We start from the raw sequence: 25,035 nt of genomic DNA on the forward strand, positions 1-25,035 counted from the left end.
TTAACGGTTTAAGATTATTGACATTTAATGATTTTTTATTATTTTTGTTATTTTTTTCTTCGTTATTTAATGATGACAGTTAAGTTTAAAAAATCAGACCGCTGTAAAGTTTTAATTAAGCTGCGAGTAGCTGTTCCAAATATTTGGATTTGTTACTAAAATAACGCTTTTGAATTGACCTATTCAATTAGAATAGAGGTTAAGACCTTACGTTCGGAACTTGAAATAATTTACATTTTTATGAATAAGAAGTACAGAAAGGGGTGTTTGTTTATCACAACTCCAGTGTTGGCGAGTGAAGCTAGTAGTTTCTCCTTGAGAAATAGAAGGGCGAACAATTCTTAAGATTCGGACGTTTTTACATAAAAGATATAATCAAAGCATAAACATTTAATTACATTACTGTAGAGCTCAACTTATTACTTATTTATAGATTTATAGACCCCTCCCCAACGGTTCTCGCTCTATTTACCCCATTTGAATTATTTTAAGTTTTTAATACAACCTTTGTAATAAGACCTTTTTTTTCCTTTTTAAGAAGTAAGAAAGAAAATACTTAGAATAATATAAAAGAAAAAGAAAGAAATATCATTATAATAAACTGAAACTTTTATTTGAGGAATACGTCCTTTAAATTTCATTAAATTTTGTATTAGACCTAACCCTTTCGAACCCAAGCTATGAAAATCAATATTAAAAAATGTTTTTTCAGTATTATCGTATCGAAAACATCACAACTAGGAAATATGAATAGCAAAATGTTATTTTCCAAAATAATAAATAGCAAAACTAATGTGTTACTCTCATGTTACATGCACTGCCTTTGACCACTAAAAAAAGTCGGACAACTGAGAAAATAACTTTTTATATTTATTTATTTATTCTTTCTTTCTGGATTAAATTTTTTTATATCTTTTTTTCAAAATTATGACCATATATAAAAAAAAAATTTTGCAAAAAAAAAGAAAAAATGTGAAATTCAGTTCCTTTTCCGATAAAAAAAAATTAAAGGTATGATATTTGACTAAATTTTTGTAATAATCCAGTAACAAGGCATCATTATCTTTCAATTGAGCCATCGAAACCTAAAAAAATATTAAATGGAATATCTTTCACGAATTTTTAAAAATATGTTACATGAGAGTAACGCTGGGTCCGAAAGGGTTAAAAATGTTTGCAATCAAAGTATTACATTAAAATAAAATTTTGGTGTTGCCTCACATGTAACCCAAATTTTCGAAGAATCTACACCAAAATTGGATAAACCCCAGTTTAAGATAAACTGGAGTTTAAAAATTACTATGAATTTGCCCCAATATGTTTTTTCTGAAAGCGAGCACACTCAATTTTTTATGACTTTTAATGGCTTTATAATTTCGCGCTAATTTATGTTTTTTTTAAGATAATGACTTTTACGGTTGGAGGGCGCTATTTTTAAATTAAACATAGTGGATACAACCAGTAACATAACTAAAATTTTATACTTAGGTACACCAAACGATGAGAATCAACAAGAACGAACTTTTTTTCTCCTCTTTTTCATTTAAAATGTTTCAAGATTAGGACTGCACTTTGACTTTAAAGTCAATTTATTGAAATATAATTACTAAAACAAGTAATTTTAGTTTTATTTTTTAATGTTCAAATCTTATTTCATTTATAGACATTATAAAAATTTAATTATTACCGAAAAAAGGCTTAAATGATCTCTTTCATGTTCATACAATTTTTTTTTTTTTTTTGTTTTCGACTTGATGCGAACCAATCATGAATACAATTTTATTCAAAGACACCTTTGAGAACGTCCTTACTTTCCATGATCTCATTTTAAATAATGACCTATATCTGAACAATAAAAACCAAATCCGAACAACGAACAACAAAACCTACTTCATTTATTATAAAGAAAAAATTACATATCTAATAATAAACATTAATGCCGGCTTATAATATGTTTATGAATTTATTGGTTGTGTACGATTAGTTGTTGCTGTGTACAACACCCTATAATCTATCATAAATGAATAACTAATTTATTAAGTGGTATAGTGATAGCTTTATTGCCTTTAAGGTAAAAAAAAACTCTTTTAGTTGACAGATTTGTTTTAATAAATTAACATTTATCGTTTTTGTATTAATTCCTATCAAATGAGTTACATTTTTATTTTTTGTTTTGGGTTAGTGAACTGAACTGTGCAATCTTGACTGCTACACCGAATGCAACCGAAAATGCTTAACTCAACTTCTATATTTTTTGATATCGAAATAAATATAGGCATGAACGTTTTGATCAAGTTTTAAGTTCCCACGCTTAATATAGCCTCATTCTGATAGAGCAAGTATGGTTATTAATCTGTGTGGCTTGTCTGTCTTGTGTTGTATTATTTCTATCTCTCCAATTGGAGTAGCTATGGGATAGGTTTGTTTTTTTAGTTTCTGTTTGACTCTTTGAATAAATATATATAAAAAAAAAAGATTTATTAGTTTTATATTAGCTTCTAAAGATTAGTTTATGAGATGCTATTAATTGTCGGTCAGTATAGAACACAACACAACTCATAGTGTGTTTAAAATTGGTGGATAAATTTCAGATTGTGAGACTTCTGTTCAAAATAGAAATAACATTTTTTCTTTTTCTGTTGTTTAATTTTAATTTTTGGGATAGAAATTGGATAAAGATTTGATTTGTGTGTTTAAATTATTTATTATGAGAACTTTATTTAGAATCACCAAAAGATTGATTTTTAATTTTGACTTGAAACTTTAATGGGTGGTTTATGAATAACAAATAAAAGGAGGACAGAATAGGTGGTGCTTATAACAAATTAAAGGCTTCTGTTTTATTTTTTTACTATTCAAAATTAGTAAAATTTCGAATTGTTCGATTCACAGGAAGATAGGTTGTGTTTTTTTAATACACCTCTAGAATTGTGAAACTTTATTCAAAAGGTTCTTAAATAACAAGAAAATTTATAACTTCTTTCATGTTTTCTACAAATTGCTTAATCTCTTACAAATTTTCAAAAAAATTAAAATTTCCTACTTAACCTCGAAATTCTTAGCTTTTGACATTTTGTTAAGTTAAATTTAAGTGTGTAAACTAGAGTTGAAAGATTCAAGATTTCAGATTTTTATGTTTGACCTAAATTCACTCAACTGAAGAACCCAAAAAAAAAATGAGAAAAAGAAGAATTTTCAAAAGATGAAAGAAAAAAACATGTAAAAGCAGCTATAATTAGAAAAAGAATCTGAATATTTATACTTCATTATCATAAATGTGATTCTCTTATTACACAAATTCGACAAGAGAAGACAAAAAGATACATGCCAACATAATAATGTATGATTGAGAAGATTATATAGTGAAGTGAGATTGGGAGAGATCAAGTTACCTTTTTCGTAATGTCTTCTACTAGCTTCAAATTTATAATAATACATTGTAAGTGATGACAACTATGGGGTTTCTGCATTCTTTTTGTCAAAAATAAATATTTAACACATTATCACCTTAAATTTAAAACAGTATCTGATGACTGAAAGATTGTTTTTAATAAAAAAAGAATTTATGGAATTCTTTCTTTGATCGGGACAGTAGTAAACTTAAAGTTCTTAAGACTGATCGCCATATATAAATAAAAGATCGATATTTTGGTTGAATTAGAACCATATTAATGTAGACAATGATTGGGAATTTAGGTTACAACGAGATTACAATCAATTTTAATTATTTCCCAATAAATTAGTTTAAGTTGTTTTCTTTAATAAGTTACAATATTTTTGATGTGGCAGATGCAATAGCAAAAAATTATTTCCACTGACTGGACTCTTAATTCAATTATTTTAATTGACTTTCAAGGTCTTGAACAGCGCATAGTGCTGTTGATAAATTTCAATGAAAATAGAGAAGAATAAAATATTCGTTCTTGTTGATTCTCATCGTTTAGTATACCGAAGAATTATAGCAATTTAACAATTTTGTCGGGGTAAAAAGACATGAAACAATTCCTTCGAATATTAAAAAAAAAAAAAAGAAATTCTGGAGATAATTAATGCAGATAAATATGGAAATTATTCTACTAGCAAATATAATTTATTACATTAAAAAAATCTGGTTATTTGATTTTTTTACTGGAACTAAGCGATATTAACTAACATGAGAAATCAAATGAAAGTAAAACAAAAATTTTTATTTTCTTGAAAGTACCTTATATTGTATTTGCATAATGTTGTAGGTGAGAATATACTATACCCAAAATATTTTTACATTTTTTGTCATTGAATTTCAAGCAAAGTTTTAAATTCTTACTTTGAAAGAGTTAAAATAAGAAACAAAAATAAAAAAAAACAGACTAATAAAAAAAACAGACTAATTTTTGGCAATTCGTTGGTTTAAGCAGCCCTAGAGTAAATTAAAAAGATAAAGATTTTGCAGGTTTTTGTGAAATTAACAGGGGTTGTACATTTTTTGAGCCTAAACGCACCTTATTAAGGGTAGTTAATAGAAGATCAGAACAAACTGTAATTTTTTTTTTTCTTTCTTGTAGTTGGGGATTTGTGTAAACACGAAATAAGCATTTGTTTAGGTAAGTTTTTATGATATTCAAAAGAGTTTAAGATTATCGCGTAATTAAACGTTTTGTGCAGTAAATTGGAGAGATTACACATAATAAGTTGCCATTGAAACTTTATTTATAAAAAAAAAATAAATTTATATATGTACCATTAAAATTTATGTTTCTCGCTATTTGACTGAAATAAGCTAATCGAAAAATATGTAAACATTTACTTACATTAATAATCTTGAATTACTCCAACATGTTCAATAGTTGTATTTGATTGATTTTGTACATATTTCAAAATTCAGGCTTTTTCCTTTGAAATTTCTGATGAGATAAAATTGAGATAGAATTTTGAAAATAATGTTATTTTATCAAAAACATGTAAAGAAAGGTTTTGTACCATTTAACTGATATCCTTTTAACTTGTATGACCAATTTTTTTTAACTTTTCACTGAAAGTAAACAGCAGACTCTTTTGTATTTTTCTCAAAGAACTCAAATCAATAATAATAATAATTTGAAAGAAATATTTTTTGACTGATAAAGGGAAAACAAACAAAAAAACTAAAAGTTTATAAGATGTTTTTTGTTTTATGGAGTGTTTAAATAGGATTTATTTTATAATATGACCACTTTAACTTTCATGTAACAGATTTCAAAAAGTTATATAGTTTGAGGTATTAGACAAAAATAATGTTAAATTCTTAATGCTTCAGAAATATACACTTAGGAGCAAAAAAACGGAATCAAATAAATTATTTATATTAAAAACTAAAATTGCGGTGGATAAAATAATGTTTCTTCAAGTCTCATGGTCTCATTTAAAAGCTTGAATTTTTTACTTTGAATTGTTGGTAAAAACATAAAAATGCATACAATAGTATCATCGCTATCTGTCAATAAACTGAACTTCTTTTTTTTATAAATGTTAAATTTTCTTGATACTCGCTGCTTCAATTTCAGTCTTTTTTTCCTAACATTACTATTGACGTTGTCTGTCAATAAATTGCACTTCATTTTTTTTTTAATGTTGAGTTTTACAGATACTCTCTGTTTTAATTTCAGTCTTTTTTTCCTTACATACTTCATTTATGCCTGTTGGATCTTGATAAAGTGAACGGTTTTTTATGTTCCTAGCATTATTTTAAAGCTTTTGTTTCAAGCTTTTTAATGGTGCAATTGACATTCATGTATGTCAATTATATCCTGACCAATTATCGTTTTTACAGAACGCAAAGTTTGATTCCATTTTTTTGCTCCTAAGTTATAAAATCAAAAGTGCTGTTTATTTGCAGTAATTAATGTGGTTAGAAAAAGAAGGTCTTTAACAAAATATTCAAAACTTTGACTTAAAGCTTTTAACTACGGGCTAACAGATAAAATCCAAAAATATGCTAGAGAAATACGTTTGGTCTTATTTCGATAATTAGGAATACATACGTCATCGTTTTTAGAAAAAAAGTTTGATCATTCATGACAAAAAAACTGTTCATTTTAATAAGTATTTCCATTATGAAGATAGTTTTCCACCCTAGCCTTAAAAAAAGTTTTGTGATTTAGAATGTACCGAATAACGCATATTATTTTATCAGAAGAAAGGAGAATGGGAAAGTTTGTATGGAATGTGGAGATTACGCAGCCAGTAATGAATTTGTTATTTTTCAATGTAATTAAGGTTTACATATATTGTGGAGAAGTTTTATCCTTGTGACGTACCTATACTCCAAAAACGGATAAAATGCATTTTTGCATATAACACTTTATGCAGATTGTCTCAAAGTTGTATCTTATGTGTGTAGGTATTTTAAGTGCAAAATACGATACTCTCTCATTTTCCCTAAATCTGAAGGCCTTTATCTTGAATATCCAACCACTAGAACCCAAACTATAAGCATTTTAAAACAACAGTTTCAAGACTATTTTGAGAGTTTTGTTATTGAATTTTTTGTTAGTTTGAATTGTTAGAAAACTTTCGAACAAAACCTTGAAGTGGTTGTCTTAAAAATCTTATATTATGAGTTCTATTGGTCGGATTTTCAAGAGTAATGACTTCAGATTCAGGGAAAATGAGAGAGCATCATATTTTATGTTCCAAATAAAAATATAAACCAATTTGTCGTTCATACATTGAATAATGCATTAACGATACTAATACTAGATTTTCTTACATTCTTAACGCAATACTGCGAAACGTCTATAGTAAAAGTTTTTCCTAAGTTATAGTCCTTTTATTTGATACCAATTTTATTAATGGCCGCTCAACGTCCAAAATGCCCAGTCTCCTTTGTTTGATTATAATTAGGGTTTCAATAGATTTATTATTTGTCCGTTACAAGTACCTATCTAAATTGAACTTAACTGTGGAGTTAGTAAGGTTAATATTCATATTAATGTAACGTGTGCAGGTTGAGATAAATCTTGAAGGCAATAACTTGACATTTGAAGTTGAAATAAATTTAGGTACTCATATTAAAAAAAAAAAATGGAGGTCCTAACACTCATCCTTGAGGTACCTTCACCAATTTAATTCATCAGTATATTTCATGTAAGGCCTCAAACGTAAACATTCACCCTTCTCAAACCAGCTATAACAATCCACAGTTTGTTTAAAAATATATTTTGATTGAATATATAAAATGCCTCATAGATTTTTCAAACATAGGAAGATACTCTTTATCTAAAATGTCAATGGATGCAACCTCATTTCTACTACATTTACCCTGGAAAACATAAAAACAACATAATCCACAATAACGCATTCTTAAAATATGCGCAATTCCAGTTCTTAATCAGGCTTTCCTCTACACAATTCACACATATTAGACTTTCTACAAACATGTACATATTTTTGTAAATATCTAATAAATGCGATTGATAAAAAAAATTTAAAAATAAAATACAAAAAATTAAAAAAAAAAATACAAACCTTATTAATTAAAAATACAACAATGTACGCAACAACAACAACAAGTGTATGATGGTGCATATCATTGCTATGCGATAATAATTTTCTCCTGAAATGTTTTGTAAACATTTTTAACATTTAAATTTTATATAGAAAAAGATAGAGATACACTAGCTTAAGAGAGAAGCTAGATATATGCTATTTCTATAAATGTTGTTTATTTTTTTCTTATAGGATGCTCGATCACAGCCACACTATAAGTCCAATACTAGCTGAAGCAGCAATCTGTAATCCAATTTGTCGACGACAACTATACGAACGATGAAAATATAGACGCCCGATAAAACGCACGAGGGGGGTGTTATATACGCAAAGTAGATATATTTTTTCTTTTATTTTCTACTTGCAACAAGTCAGCCACTGTTTGATGTTGTTGCACATTATACTACTACTCCGGGGGCGCTTATCATTGCCCATGCAGAACAATGTACATATGGCTGCTGCGGATAGATGGGTGATGATGATGTTGCACTCATACACCGCTAGACGTCGTCCCAGTAGCAAATTATATAAAACTGTAATAATTAGTCACCCACTTTATGTTATTTAACACCAACAACAACAACAATAAGATCAGGCTATATCTTTCTTCTAACACACACAAACACACAAATTATAACGGGACGGAATAAATAAATAAATAATATTATATATCCACTCTTGTTAGAAGTATATTTGTTTATCGCCAAAAGCGTTAAACCCCCGAGATGACACTAATTAATAAACAATTAGGAATAAGGGCGCCCTTTTTCTTGCTCTTTTCCTGGGCTTAATTTGTTTCGCAAATAAAAACTGTGTATATTTGCGTTTGCGCGTGTAGTTTTGCCGTTATAATGCGTGCACAAATGCAATTCAATTAACACCAATTTGCTCTCACTCACAATCTAACTGTATAAAGCAAGATAAATAATTTTTTTGTGTTGCTTCAAATCATGTGTTGCATTATGATGGAGGGAGACATTTATATGATAACCGGATACGGAAGTCGAAACAACAACAACAAAAAACACCAGACAACATACAATAAAACACGATATACTCGAAAAAAACGGTATTCCGCAGGGCACAATATTTACTTCCTTTTTGTTTTCTTTTTTTAATCTTGCATCTCTCACAAAAAAAAACAAAAAACTGAAGAAAAGTAGTTAATCCTTGTTTTCGTCTCCCAGAGGAGCAATTCGAGAATTTATTATCCCTTCAGGACATCAATTACCGTCTTCGTTTCGGTTCTCGTCGACGAGATGCAGAAGCAACCGAACAAACGATCGGGGGGGCCTGATAGTGTTTGGCCAATTTACACACGACAACAACACAAACGAGAAAAAATAGTACAAAAGTGCAGACATGAACCCACAACGCCACAAGTGGATGGATATATGAAGGAGGCACAATACAAAAGGAAACAGAATAAACAACACAAACAAAAATGTACCGCACGATAGTAGAATAGCAGTCGTTATGTGGATGGGTATAATAAAAATATATAAAAATTTATTTTTCTTTCTTCATTCAACTGAACGCGACGAAACGACCACAACTTCACAAAGGGCGACGCTGAACTGCGGCGCTTGGACCCGCGGCAATTACCTCCGGGCTCTGGGCGGAGCGTCATTTGCTATGGCCAGCATTTTGCCTGAGGTCAAATCGAGAGTTTCTTGTGGTGGTTTGCTCTCTGGCAACTCTCTCTCCCAAGTCTCCGAAGGGGAAGAAGCAATTGTCTGATTGGCTGACAGGTTTAATAAAACCAATTAGAGAGTCGATTTACTCTCTGTCTGCCTGTCGATTGTGTGTGGATCGTATGTGGATGGTAAGATGGTGGTGGTTTTGTTTTTTTTTTTTTTACAGCTAGATTCGTCGCATTGCATCGTTTTATGTCCGACTCTAGCGGTCGTATATAAATTTTCATCTTCAACCACTTTGCATGTTTTTTGTTTTTGTTTAGTTTAGTGGTTTTGCCAGATGCCAACAGAGTTGGAAGCAGAAGCCAGTATGCAGCAGCCACAGGGGAATCGGAATCAGAATTTAAAATCGGATAAAACTGCAACTACAAGTGAGTTTTACCACACGGATTTGCGGTTGGAGATAGAAACATGGATGCCGCCACCGCGGTTTGCTGTTGGCACCGCCAAAATCGAATTAAGTGCGCGCGATCGATGATCGGTGCGATTAAGTAGTTTATCCCCAACCCATGAGAGGAGATGTGAGATGAGAGTTTCTCCTCTCTCTCTCTCTTCCCCACCGACCCCACTGAGATTTGGATGTGGATCATGTGAAATCAGGTATAAAATATTCTTGATGATTCTCTGCGATGATGATGATTGTGTGGTGGTGGTAGATTGGATTAGTGCGAGCAGAGTGTGAAATGGAAATCGGGCAAAATGGCCAACAGTAAAACGTTATAAGAAACGTAAATAGCCCTAGGGTAGAAGACAAAGAACGGAAGTCGACTGTTAAGTTGTTATAAGGATGCAGATATATGAAGTTCGTTTTTTTTTTTATGTTTAAGCGTTATGTGGCCCAAATGAGAGTGAGTTTAAAATATGAATGGTTAAACGTTTTTTTTTTTTGTTTCTTCCATTTTTTTTTTCATACAAATATATTATGATGATGTAGGGAAGATTATTATATTGGGTTGAAGGTCCTTTGGAGCGGAATAAATGCAAAAAAAACGGGGCTTTCGGAATCATCAACATGGCGGTTATAGTTTGTTTTTTTTTTCTTTTTTAATCTGAATGCGATTCATATATGAAATTAATGGGAAATTAAAGTGCACTTATTTCAGCATGAGCATTCAAACACAATGGCCGGTTTTTTGTTTTTTAATGTAGGTTATAAAATTTATGATTAAAGAATAAAAAAGAAGAAACCGAATAAAGAAAGAGATTGGTGATGCAAGGTGTTTTTTGGGATGTTGAATGAATGAATTTAATGCTTCTTATATGTTTTGCATTTGCTGTTTTTTTTTTTTTTTTTTGGCTTTTAAATAGAGCTTTGTTAAGTTTTTGTTTTTATTTAAAATGATGAGTTACCAATATTATACACCGTTTTCGTTTGTAGATATTACTATGGGGGTAATGTTTTATAGGTGAGACGAGCGAATTATTAATTACATTCACTTCTCAAAGGCTCCACATGTTTTACTTTTTATGATCAAAATTATTACAATTTTTTAATATTTATTTTACTGATAATGCGTTACTTCTACTTTATTGCAATTGGGCCACTTCCAAATGTGGTTTTGGGAAGACTAGTGCCTATATGTGGTCTTGGGGAAGATTTAACGATTTTTTGCTAACCCATCTGTAGAGGAAGATTTCATCAAGAAAATAAAATGACAAATTAAAGAAAATTTTGAACCTTATCCCTTAAAGTTGATATCCATAGTTGCTTACATTTGACTCATTAGTTTTCAGTAAGAATAGGAAATATACCCTCTGTATGGAGCTTTTTCGGTGCTTTAACCCTTTGTTCCCGAACTTTTTTTTTAAATTTTTTTCACGAAAAACTACAAAAATCTTGAGGAAAAATGTTGATATTTTCTAATTACACACCAAAACGAAAAAATAATGATTGAACTAGTAATTACATTGTATAAGGAATGTTTTGAGCCTAGAGTACAAAAATGTAAGTCCATTTTTTAGTAAAAAAAAAAAACTAAAAGATAAAAAATGCACGTACAAACCAATGTGTTTTACCAAAAAGTCTTATTAAACTAGTATTTAGATTGGAAAATTTTCTGATCAAAAACATGTTTACATATTCCATAGATTGAAGAACCATTATAATCATTCTCTTTCAGTGTTACCGTTATTTAATTTTATAGCTCTAGGCTTAAGGCTACTTGAAAAATTGAGAAAACCCTCACAAATCCTGCATTTTTTTAACTAAATATTATTTTTTATAGAGATATTAAATTTTTCGTTGGTCTTACTACTCATAATGCAATAGCTCATGTAATAATTTTCAAATTTTGGTTATTGCTATAAAAAATAAAAAATAATTAAGCAAAGGGTGATGGCACTCTAGACTCTACCTAACACATTTAGATTTTTTTCCTCTCTTCCTTCTTTTTTTTTCTTGTTTTCTTTTTAAATTTTTTTTACGAATGTATTTTAGTAGGTAAGAAAAAATTTCAAATCGTAGTTTTTATTAAATGTTTAATTGTAGCATATGCCTAAGTTATAAATAAATAACTAAATAAATAATATAAATAAATTTCTAGGCAAATTTTCATGCTGAAAATACATTTAAAAAAAAGTTTTTTTTATAAAAATGCTTAAAAAATTACGTATACGTTACAGTGAACATTTTTTGTACTTTCTTTTTTATTTTTTGTTTATACAGGGTGTCCCAAAAGTAATGGATCAAACGAAATATGCTGACAGGCGAACTTTAGGGCGAACCTTAAACCTTATGGTTTTCGATTTAATGCAGTTTTTGTGAAATTTCGAAAAATTCCGACTTTGCAACAGTATTTTGCTTCCTCCGCTCATAATTGATTTTTGTCTTTCACAATTCTTTCACTAAAACATTGCCTAATAATAAGAAATAATTAATTAATCAAAATATTTTTCATTTCATACGCCATTTTGCTGCAAATTAATTAACAGTTCCATGTTTTATAAAAACTCAATTTCTTTCTTTTATTTCAGAGCAACACCCTGAAAAAAATTTGTATGATGTGGCACTGGTTTATTATTTTGAAAACTTGTCGTGTTATTGCAGTTTTCAAAAATGTATAAATGTTTCCAAAGTTGAAGTTAGAACTGAACAATTTACAATTTAAAAGCAACAAAACAAGGCTTTTCAGAGAAAAATAACAAAGGAAAAGGTGTTTAATGTAGACAAGTGATTTTAAACCTCATCAAACATTTTTTACTTTAAGGCTTTTATCTAAATATACCTATTTCAAATGAGAAAAAAAAATTAACCTTCGTGGGGCGCCATCTAGCGTCAAAATAAAAATCTGCAAAAATTGGGTTATTTTTGTTTATTTTATTATTTTGAAATACATAGTTTTTCCGCTTAGGAAATTAAGGACAAACGTCCTAATAGATATGTATGTATGTGTACCTACATGTAAAATCCTACTTCACATAGATAGTTTTACCAAAAAAAAAAAAATACTACCTAATGTGAAAATAGTTCTTCTGTGCAAGTATTTCGATCAATTTATCAAAAGGTACCTAGTCACATAGTCTTCTAAATGAGGGTGCTTCCTAGTTTCATTTTGCTTCTATAAAAGAACAACAAATATCATCCCCTGATTATGAGAATACTTTAAGGAGAAAATTATTATAGAGCACAATTTTGATTGGGGTAGGTTTTCATTGCTCAAACAAATAATTTCGTTTCCCTCCTCTCTTTGAGAAAATAAATTCTCTCGCTACCGCCTCAATGACAAAGTGATTTCATTACACATTAAATAAACCAAAAAATAAGGGGAAAGAATGTAATTGCACTTTACACCTCAGAAGTAGATACTTTCAAAACGGATGGTGGGATATTTTTCAGAAAGCATAAAAGTAGAACACAAGTATGAATAAATTTGTGAGTCTTATTCTACCTCTGTTTGTACATATTAACTTATTAACATCGTACTTACTTTAATATTGCAGCCACACTGAAAATAATAAGTTTCGTAAAATTACGAAAATCGTTTCATACACTACATTTTCGTTGGCCCAACGAAACTTTCGTTGGCTCAACGAAAATATGTAATTTTTCGTAATATGAAAAATCTTCATCAATTAATGAAAACGTTTCATACACTTTTTCTCCCTTTTTGGTGCCAAAAAATCCAATTTAATGAATGATTCATTACTTAACGAAAAATTTCATACTTATTTTAAAGAATAAAAATAAGAATTTTTTCCTTACTTTATCAAAATTTTAATTAAGTAACGAAAAATTTCATCAACTTATGATATTCAACATTAACTAACGAAAATCTTCATCGATCTATGAAAATAAATTATTGGCTTATGAAATTCTTCATAGACTAATGAAATTTTACATCGGCTTATGAAAGAATACATCAGTTAACAAAAAAAAATCGTTGTTTTACTAAAAAAAGGCAGACTAACGAAAAAATGCATACAGAGCACACTTTATTTCCGTTTCTTGTGTGCATTCATATTCAACCCCGCAAGTGCGCAGTGAAGTGAAAAAGTTCAAAATAAAGTAGTAAAGGCAAGATTGATAATTATTTACAATAATTATAACTATAAACTAGCTCGCTATAATTTTGATTATGATTCATCTTTTCAAAGGGAACAAAAGGTGTGTCAACGTTTACAAAATTATGGAAAAGGTACATTTTCACCCGTAGATACTTCAACACTATCCCCAACGGAGATAACATCGAATGTATGCTGAAAAAATGGAGAGAATCGGAATTTATATAGAAAAAGGCCAGTTATTGAACTTCAAAAACAGACATTCTTCAAAATCTGTTCAAAGTCCCACCACGAGCAATATATCACCATTACCAAAATACCAAATTTAAGTCTTGGAAGAGTGGATGACCAATGAGTTATTGGAAAGTAAGTAAAATTCGATTTAATTGATTCCCATATAATTATATAAAAAAAATATTTTTGTTATTGTAAATATTCTAAATTTTTTGTTTTGTTTTTCTTTTTCTGTTTCCTTTCAGATTCCAAAGATATCATCCTAATGTTCCTTATGGATGGGTACTTAATCCCGACCCAAAGAACAAAAAAGGAATTCTGTGAAGAAGAAGATACATATAATGTATTATTGAAATTTTTCTGTGTATTTACATAATTTAATATTTTTATTTCATGATTAAAAATCCAAAAATTCAAGTTCAAAATAACAAATGTTTTTGTTTTTAATTAGAAAAAAATTTTCGCTCCGCTCCATTTTTTTTTTTTTTTTTTGAATTTCAGGTTTTAATTCCAAATTTAAGGGAAGAAAAATGAACGAAAAAATTCGTAGGCTTACGAAAATAAAGTAAGTATAATCTACTAAAAGAATAAATAATACAACGAAAAGTTTCGTTAGCTAACGAATATTTTTTCGTAATTTAATTAAAATATTCATAAAATTTACGAAAAAATTCGTTAGCTTACGAAAGTTCCTTGCATAAATTAATGAAAAAATACATTGACCAACGAAAAATATCACCGTGTTTAATTAAATTTTAAGTTAATTGATGAAAAAGTTTCGTAAAGTGATGTAAAAATTCATTAATATTTCATCAAAAATGTTTATGAAAGAATTTCATTAAAATACGAAAGTTTTCGTTAATTGATGAAATTCTTCATTAACGTATGAAAGCCATTTCGTTGAGCCAATTAAATTTTTCACCGGCTGAAAATTAATTAAATTTTCGTTGGCTCAACGAATTTTTTCGTTGTATTTACGTAAGGATTTGGTTCAGTGCACTATTAAACATTAGGTTTTAGTTGTTCAACTATTTGCAAAATATTGATCTATTTAAATAACTCTGAAGTTAGTAAGTAACTTTGTAACCTTCACTTAGTTAAATTATAATATTTCGTAAATAGCTTCATTTACATGCATTCACTCTTCCTTACAGAAGAAAACACTTTAAGAAAACTTAATTTTACTCTGAAATAATCAAACATTAATCATATCACAATCTATCATCACCAAACCTTTAATTATGCAAAACAAATGAGGATACTGAGTTCACTACTGAATTTTAGTTTTTTTTTTCTTTTTTGTTTCTTCGAAGAAACACTTAAAGCAATAGCATCTTCTGAAAGTCTTCTTTGTACCAGACGGTAACTCTTACTCGTCTTAAGAGCATAATATACACAAATATAGTAGGTACCGTCATGTCAGTGCACTATACTTAAGACTACATCAACATATTCTCATGTTTCCCAGGCAAATCATTAACCATCCGTCTTGAGAATGAACAAAAAAAAAAAAAAACCTCAAGGCAAAACAATTTAATTACAGCAATTGACTTGAGTTCATTTGGACTCGATCTTGCACTTGATTCCCAAAGCTGTCAGTCTGACCGGCCTACGTACAAATTAATTTACTCGCCATAAGATTTCATTAAAAACAACCACAACCGACCGAAAACGACAGACAAGAAGTAGCTGACAACCACTTTGCATCCGCCCACTCATTTGCTCGCATTACGTCATCTGTCACGGGGGTGACACTAAATTAGTTCTTCACGTTCTCATATGTGGGAAAATGCACCAAATGTCACTATGTCATGTTCATGAATTCCATCTTGCAGATCAAAGAGACCACATTACACCTGATTGCGCGCACAATGACAGAGAGTAAAAAGCCATAAACAATAAATGTAAACACCCCCCACGGCTGTCCTTAAGTGCGACTCATACTGTGCTTCTAACCAACTAATTTCGGTAAAGGCTTGGTCCAAACTTATTATAGTTCCTTTATATTCATAGACTTTTATTGTGTTGTATTGTTGTTTATTTTATGTCTTTGTGGTTCTTTGGGGCAGTTTAACATTTTTGGTTGTTTAACATTTTAACGGTGAAGATGCTGAAGAAGAAGAAGAAGATGGTTGTAAGTCGACTGTGGGTCACTTGTATGAATGTCACATAAATCTATGTTAATAGTAGCCTCATGGGTTGGTGGTCTCATAAATGTTTTGACAAAAGAATAAACGTTGGTTGCCGCCCTTTTTGGACTTTACCATAACTTCCGGAATTGCCGAATCAGATTGATGAGAAACTGATTCGTGTTTTTTGTTTTTGTGTATAATTATTTTTGAATATTTTAAATATTTAGCAATTAAGTTGTCATTGGGTGTTGCTCTATTTTAAATTATTGTATGAGGACGATTAGACAATGTTCATTTTTGACATAAATTTAAAAAACCGTTGTAGTTCTCTGGTCTAAGAGATTTTGCCTGCATTCCAAGAGTTCGATAAATATCATTCGATGGTAATATTATGCTTTTGAATAAAACTTTCGTTATGTCTTAGATCAAAAACATCAGGAAGAGTTTAAAAAAAAAATCAATCAGCGGTTTTCGAAGTAAAGCTTGAAGTTAAAGAGCATCTACCTAAAATAGTTAAAAGAAATTAAGTTAGTCAAAATGGCTGCTACTTCAAATTGAATTATGTAAACATTTGAAAAGTTAATAATAATTTAATGTTGTCAGTGCGATCGTGTGCAAGACCCGAATGATTAAATAAATTTTTACTTACATACGTTCCACTCTTTTTTGTTTCTGAAAAATCTCTCAGAAGTATTTTATTGTTTGAAAAGTCTCTCCTCAAGTGCAATTATACCTTCCTTCCCCTTTTTTATTTTGATACATTTTATAGCCTTATAGTTATTCGTGGATGATATACAACCATCATCCCCTAAAGTATCTTAAAAAAAAAAACAAAAATTAAAAATCAAATGTGGAATGTATGTAGTGTTGTATTTGAGGAGGGAGAGATGAAATTCATATTGAGAGTTTATTCTATAGTTTTGAGAAATGAAAACCTACCCCAACCAGACAAAATTTCTATAATTTTCTCCTCGAACTATTATACCCTGTTCGGGGGTTGATATTTGCTATATTCTTTTGCGTAAACATAAACTAATCAGTTCAGAATGAACAGACATTTTGTGAATATTCATTTAGAAGTAAAATTAATATATTGTATAAATTCATCTTATACTTCTCTATTATTTAATGAAAAAATTTCTTATTATCGATGTGATGTAAAATGATTAAGGTTCTGAAAGTTCTATAATAGATTTACGCAGCAGTAGGTACAAGGTGATGTGCTTCGATTTTCAACAACCAGTTCTTATTTCAGCAGTAAGAAGATCAAGGGGCACTAGCCAAGTTCTCAAGCGATGTTGACACTTAACTCTGAAGGAAAGGCATTTTCGATCCCCTTCTAACTTTCTATACTTTTGAGCTAGTCAAACACAAGCTTCTAAAATCGCAAAAACCGTAACTAACTGACCCAATGACAGATCATCAAAATTAAGGAGGACTTCCCGTTATCGCACTTTTACACCTACCTTGTAGGTATGTAGAAAAATTTAAATTTTATCAATTAAAATTTGATTGTTATTAAAGAAAAGTTGCCAATCAAACAATCAAAATTTAATTGGTAAAAATTAAATTTAAACCAAATCTGAGAACATGGTACACTACATATACATATAGTACAGGTAAAATAGGCATTTAAAAAACAAAAATTGTTACACTCATGAAACTTAGCTAAAAGTTTGCTTTTGGGATAAGAACCAAGTACAAAAAAAAGTCTATAAAAAAAAGTTATGTGGAAGGGTGTTTTTTCGCGGAAAAATATACTGAAAAAAATTGTTTGTCGAATATCATCATATGACACATTTTTTCAAGGTATTTTTTGATGCTGAACCTAATGACATAAAAATAAAGTCAATACGATTGCTCTAAGAAAAGTTATTGCCGATTAAAAACAAGGGTGCTTGTTTTTTGACTTCAAGTAAAATATAACCGAAACCCATGTGAAAAACATGCTACACTGATAAAATTCGGGATGAAGGTTTTAGACAAAGGATTCATAAAGTTATTAAAATTATTTTTGGTGATAGGGTGTTTTTTTGATGAGTTAAGTTGTGTGTGAGAAAGGTATCATAACAGCTGACTTAAATTTTATTAATTGTTAAAACTTGGTGTAAATGTTTTGGTTGGTATAAAAATTAAGAATCTATAAAGTGTACAAAATTATCTTGAGTGAAAGGGTGTTTTTTTTTTCAAGAAATGATGAAATTCGGAACAAGTAGGTACCACGAAAACTAGGAAAAAATTGTTATTCCCATGAAAATTGGTAAAAATGTTTCATTTATAACAGAAACCAAGAACCCGAACAGTCTATACAAATATTTTAGGTTAAAGGGTGTTTTTTTTTGGAAATAGGGAAAAAATCCGCGATAAGTCCGATAAAATCAATGGTATAAATGGTATACCCTTACAAAATTCATTAAATATGTTCTCTTTCCTCTTTCTCTTTGGTAAAAACATTGATTTTGGGATAGAAAGCAAGAATAAAGAGTTTTCATAAAAAAAATTTTGGTGAAAGGGTGTTTTTTTCGAAGAGACAGTAAAATCTGCAATTGGTCTAAAAAATCCAATGATTCATTTTATTTATGGTTTTGATGAAAAATTAAACATTTGTAGATAATTTCTTACACGTTTTACGCGAATCTTTTCTTAGAGCAATCGTATTGATTTTATTTTTATGTCATTAGATTCAGCATCAAAAAATACCTTGAAAAAATGTGTCATATATGATGAAATGATGATGTTCGACAAACAATTTTTTTCAGCATATTTTTACCTTCACCCCCTCCCTCTTGTCCGCGAAAAAAAACCCAACTTTTTTTTTATAGACATTTTTTGTACTTGGTTCTTATCCCAAAAGCAAACTTTTTGCCAAGTTTCATGAGTTTAACATTTTTTTTTATTTCTTAATTTTATGTACTATTTTACCTGTACTAAAAATACCTCAATGCTTTTTGTGCCATCATAATTTCAATATAAAAGAACTTGTCTCCTTTTTACACTTATAATTTTGTTGAGATACTCAGTTACATAATGTTCAATAATAAATATAATAGGTTCACTCTATAATAACCTAAAACAAAAGTTAAACCCCATTCTTATCTTCGGTTTTTTTTTTTTATTTCAAAAAATAACTCAATAAAAGAAAAAAAAGAAAAGAGAATACATTAAAAGGATTCAGTCTTTGCCGTAGGGTATTTCCATTGTAATGGGTGTGACAGAATTACTTAAAATAAAAATAATTTTAATAATTTTTTATTATTTTTGTTATTTTTTCTTCGTTATTAACTTAAAAGGGTACCTACCTATATTTATAGTAGCTAATGTATTTAGTAATTAACATATTTTAAAAATTACTTTTTGTTAAGCTGTTTTTCAACATCACAATCTCTTAACGGGTGTGACGTTAGGAAATCTATTGAAGCTGCTTCGGTAACTCTATTGCAATTTTTTAAGTGAAAAATCGTGGATTTCGCATTCAATTCAAATTTGGTTTATATACAGAGGAATAACCATTAAGTTAGTTAAAAATCAAATAAATGAAGGATCTTCAACTATTTGCTGTTTTACACCTTTTAAAAAATTATTTTTAAAATGGCATTTCTTAAGAACAATATCCCACACAGAAATAAAATTGATCCATGTAACTAGGTACTTACCATCTGAGTTAATTTTACATAGTATTGATCCTTTCGCCTATTTTCATTTGGTTGTTAATACTTTACCACGATAAATTTATTCTCCTCTAATTTTTGTGTAAAATACAAAAAAAAAAGAAAACAAATGTCTTTCTGTCTTTGAAGTCAGAAATATTCTATTGGCATCCGTCTTTGAAATATCACAGTTATAAAATGTAAAAAAAAAAAACTATTTTGACCGTTTTTGAGGTTAAGCTTTAATGTGTGGCAGGGGCGTACACTCCCTTGGGTCAAGCGGGGCGGTGCCCCGGGGCCCCCGACCGACCCCAGGCCCCACTGGAGATAATGCAGAGAAGGAAACTGTTAGCATAAATTGAGTTACGAAGTAAATTAAAATGTATTTGAATCACTTCGGATACAAGGGAGACAAATTATGACATTCAGTGTAATGTATAATGCATTGGTAGCCACAATATACATATATTGATTTAATAAAAAGGTTACCCCAGGGGCCCCAAAAAATAAATTGCTTTTATAAAAAAATTATAATTTTATCTTAGGGCCCCAAAAAATATTACTTGAAAAATCTTTGCAACCACAAAATAATAAATTAGGGGCCCCAAAAAAGCAAAAAACAACTTCAGGCAAGGGGCTCCAAAAGCCTTTACTTCAGGGCGTCAAAAATAATTAAATTAAAAAAATTGTTTTTTAAATTAAATTACATTTGTTGATGGATTACTGAATATTACTTTAGGAGCCCCAAAAAATATGACTTCGGGGCTCCAGAAATATTATATGAAGGGTCCCAAAAAATAATTTTTCAGGAACACCGTTAGTTCAGAGGCAATCAAATATTAATTTGGGAGCCCAAAAATATTCATCAAATTTTCTGAGGGCATGATAAATATTATTTGAAGATCCTCAAAAGCTATTACTTCAGAGGTTCAAAACAATCAAATGTAAAATTAAATACCAATTCAGGGGCCCCAACATAAATACATCAGGGCCCAAAATAAAAACATTACGTTATTGGTGGCATTCCGAATATTACTTCAGAACAGAGGCACAAATACCTATTAATTCTTGGCTCCAAAAAAATTATATTATATTTTAGGGGCCTCTAAGCACTTAATTTGTAGGCCTCAAAAATAATTTTTCAGTGGCCAAAAAAGAAATAAACTATGTTTGATGATGGAAAATCAAATGTGTACATATTACTTCAGAAAAAAGGCCCCAAGAACTATCAATTCTAAGCTAAAAAAATTTTGTTTTAGGGGTCTCTAAATATTTAATTTTGGGGGCCCCTAGTACAAGTATTTACTACTTTTATGATAGAAATTATAAGTAGGTATAGCAAAGTGATTACGAACATATTAAAACATTAAAATAAACCTAAAAATAAATAAGTCATACAAAAAAATGTATGGCGTATACGCACTTTTTTAGTCTTGCCCCGGGGCCCCGGCGGCTCAACGTACGCCACTGATGTGTGGTAATTTTCAGTTACAAAGTACCCAAAAAGGAGAACAATTTCTGTATTAAGCAGTACCCAACCAAACGTATTAGAAAAACCTCAAAGACAGTCAAAATAACGTTTTTTTTTTGCATTTTATGACGGTGATATTTCGAAAACGGATGCCAATAGAATATTTCTGACTTCGAATTCAAGTTCAGCACCTTTAAAACCCTCAGAAAATTAAATTTTAGTTCTTTCGTTAAAAAAAAAAGTATAATTTTGGTGACCAATCTCAAGTAGCACAAAAGTCTAAATACACTAAAATATTTGGATATATTGGAGTATAACCCGAGCTTTCAACTGCGCATGACGTTTTTCATCTCTGTCGCTAGTTCCAAAGTTCACCATTACCAAACGTAATAGATCGCCGGTACCCGGGGACATTAACTTGTCCTCGGATAAAAAACTGTGCTCCACAATGTTTCCCAAACATTTATTTCATAATAAATTTGCTCCTTTACAATGTCACCCAGATACTGACAATTCAGATATGGATGACTCAGATACACCTATAATTAAAAAAGTGTATGTGCCTCCTATCAAAGTGCTGCAAAAGTCAGCAGAATATGTGCATTCCCTTATGAAATCATTAAAAGTGTCCGACTATTCAATTAAGAAACTTTCAATCGGCATTAAAATTGTGTGCAACTCTCTTGATTCCTTCAATATCATAATTAATAAACTTAAAGAAGAAAACTGTCAATATTTTTCTCATGACTTCAAAGGTACAAGTGCATTTAAAGTTGTCTTATATGGTTTAGAAGATATGGATATAAATGTTCTTAAAAATGAACTCACTTCACTTGGCCTACAGTGCATTGAACTTAAGAAAATAAATAAAAAATACGATCAATACAGTGATACGTTCTATATTGTGTCTCTGGTTAATGCTTCCATCAAATTAGTTGATCTAAGAAAAAACTTTCGATCTGTTTTGCACACCCAAGTGAGTTGGAGCTTTCAACGCAAAATTAAAGGTAAGCTGACTCAATGTCACAATTGCCAAATGTTTGGGCATGGACAAAGAAATTGTCACATTAAAACTTTTTGTGCTAACTGCGCCGGCCCACACAATACCTCTGAATGCGATAATGCTACTGTCTCTAAATGCGCAAACTGCAATGGAAATCATAAGTCTACCGACACAACGTGTATTAGTAGAACTAGATACCTACAAATTAGAGAAAAATCAGCTGGAAGAAGACCAACTCAGCATCACCAACAAATGCTCCATCTCCCTTCATTACAAGCACAGCCTCCTCCTTCTTTGAATTCTGTGCAAAAACCGGTTTCTTATGGTTCGATGAATGTTTTTCCTTCGCTTCCACTGCCACGTAGGCGACAGGTCATTGCATCAAATAAAAGCTTACCGAATTCAAACTCCCACATACCAAATTCGGGTTTGACAAATAATGTATGGGATGATAGCACTCATGTTGTACCCAACAACAACAATGCAACCACCACTAGCAATGTAGCTAACAACAACAACAATGTGGGCGTTGGCAACTCTACACTATTTTCCATGGAAGAACTCAACTCGCTCTGTATGGAGATGATTACAAGTTTATCTGTTTGTAAAACAAAATTAGATCAATTTAATGCGATCGCACGTTTAGCTACTAAGTTTTTGTACTCAAATCCTAATGTTAAGTAAAATGGCAGATACACATATTAAGATAATTACTTGGAATGCTAAAGGCATACGCAATAAATTTTTTGAATTTTTAAATTTTTTGAATAGCAACGATGTTGATGTTGCTTTAATAACTGAAACTTGGCTTAGTTCTGAAATCAAACTTCCATCATCTATTTTCAAATGCTACCGAATGGATAGGATTGATCAAATGGGTGGTGGGGTTGCGATTTTCATACGGAAATCAATTCAACATTCGCTCTTACCTATAGTTCAAACGAAAATTGTTGAAAACATAGGGGTAGAAATTTTGTTACGTAATCAAAGGAAGGTTAAGATTTTCTCTATTTATTTTCCCGGTGGTTCTTCATCTGAAATTAAACGAAAATGGCTGAAGCAAGATTTGAGGAAGTTTTTCACAATGAGTGGTGATTTTTTGTTAGGAGGGGATTTTAATTGCCGTCATAGAGATTGGGGTTGCCTAAGAGCAAATGCCTGGGGTAATATTTTGTCAGACCTTTCATTGTCGTTACCAATAAATGTTTTCTATCCACCGTGTCCCACGTATTTTCCTGCAGGTTCCCGTGGAAGTCCTTCCGTCCTCGACCTATTTGTATCAAATGTCTCTAGTCTAATTACAGAACCTACATCGTTTCCTGCTCTCAGTTCTGATCACAATCCGGTCTTTTGTGACGTTTTATGGTCGGGTGAAAAAAAAGTGCAATATTTTCAGGATTTGAAAAATGCAAATTGGAAGTGTTTTAGAAGAACAGTCAATGTCAAATTTGAAAATGATTGCACTCATTTAGAAACAATTAACTGTACAGATGAAGTGGATACCCTAATACAAAAATTTACAAAAACTATTCTTTCTTCTATAGAAGAAAGTGTTCCAAAACTAGCAAAAAAAGATACTCATAAGAATCTTCCATTTAACATTTTAGAACTCATAAAAGTGAGAAATGTTCATAAAAGAAACTGGCAACGTTATCGGCAACCCTTTTCTAAAACAATGATTTCCCATTTCAACAAACTGATTTCGAATGAGTTAGTAAGACATCGTAATGATGAGTGGAATCATAGGCTTAGTAGGCTAGAAAAGAATGGTAAACCATTTTGGAACATTGTGAGGGTAATTAAGAGTAAAAACAGAAAAATTCCATTTTTGAAAGATTCATCTTCAGTTTTTTATACAGACACTGAGAAAGCTGAAGAACTTGCCAGAAACTTCTCAAATAATCATCTTGTATCTCATAACTTAGGAGATAGTGAAACTAATAACCTTGTCAGAAACACGATTCAAAACATAAACGTGTCAGTCGAAATGACACCACTAAATGCCTACGTTGACGAAAAGTGCATTAAAAATATTGTTAACAGCCTTCAGATACGAAAAGTTGGAGGATTAGATTTAATAAAAAATGTCTATCTAAAAAATCTACCTCAGAGTGGAATAAAGTTTTTAACAATTATTATTAACGCATGCATTAAACTCATGTATTTCCCTGGTGATTGGAAAAAAGCTAAAGTTGTTCCTATTTTGAAAGCCGGAAAAGCACCAGAAATGTCTGCCAATTATAGACCCATAAGCCTACTAAGCAGCATTAGCAAAATTTATGAAAAAGTAATTAAGGAACAAATTTTAAAGATTGTTTCAAATAATGATATATTTCCTAATGAACAATTTGGTTTCAGAAGTTTTCATAGTACTTCTCATCAAATTAAAAGAATCTGTAACTATGTAAAAGATCATCGCTCAGAAGGACGATCTACAGGAATGATATTATTAGATATTGAAAAAGCTTTTGATTCTGTATGGCATGATGGACTAGTATATAAAATGATAAAACTCAATTTCCCAGTTTATTTGTGTAAAATAGTTCAAAGTTTCTTGTCAGGTAGATGTTTTCAAGTTCATGTTAACTCTGGTGTTTCTTGTTTATATGTTTTTGATTATGGTGTCCCACAAGGCTCAGTTCTTGGACCTTCATTGTACAATATTTATACTTCTGACTTCCCAGTTCTTCCACTTTGTGAATCAGCTATTTTTGCCGATGACACAGCTATATTTTCATCGCATAAGTTTGCTCTCAATATTGAGACAAATCTAAAGTATGCAATTGAAATTTTAGAAAAATATTATACCAAATGGAAGATTAAGCTTAATACTGGAAAAGTGCAA

General features: G+C 30.3%; 2 protein-coding genes across 4 annotated transcripts in view; one reads left to right on the plus strand and one right to left on the minus strand.

Annotated features, from left to right (window-relative positions):
- Positions 1–8,628, minus strand: part of LOC129913325 (protein serrate) — a 120,031-nt gene extending 111,403 nt beyond the window's left edge. For 2 of the 3 annotated variants that reach the window (XM_055991934.1, XM_055991933.1), the window contains exon 1: positions 7,486–8,628. In XM_055991934.1, coding sequence (XP_055847909.1) covers positions 7,486–7,602 — 117 coding nt within the window. In that variant the 5' untranslated portion in view covers positions 7,603–8,628. Of the gene's footprint in view, positions 1–4,790; positions 4,853–7,485 lie in introns of those variants that run through there. The other variant, XM_055991935.1, reaches the window with a different exon arrangement.
- A 13,595-nt stretch (positions 8,629–22,223) lies between these two features.
- LOC129913411 (uncharacterized protein DDB_G0286175-like) lies at positions 22,224–22,874 on the plus strand. Its single transcript, XM_055992048.1, has one exon. It carries the CDS (start codon positions 22,224–22,226, stop codon positions 22,872–22,874), a length of 651 nt encoding a protein of 216 aa, XP_055848023.1.
- The last annotated feature ends 2,161 nt before the right edge of the window (positions 22,875–25,035 follow it).

The sequence above is a fragment of the Episyrphus balteatus genome, chromosome 3, assembly GCF_945859705.1.
Source record: "Episyrphus balteatus chromosome 3, idEpiBalt1.1, whole genome shotgun sequence".
Classification (NCBI taxonomy): Eukaryota; Metazoa; Arthropoda; class Insecta; order Diptera; family Syrphidae; genus Episyrphus; species Episyrphus balteatus.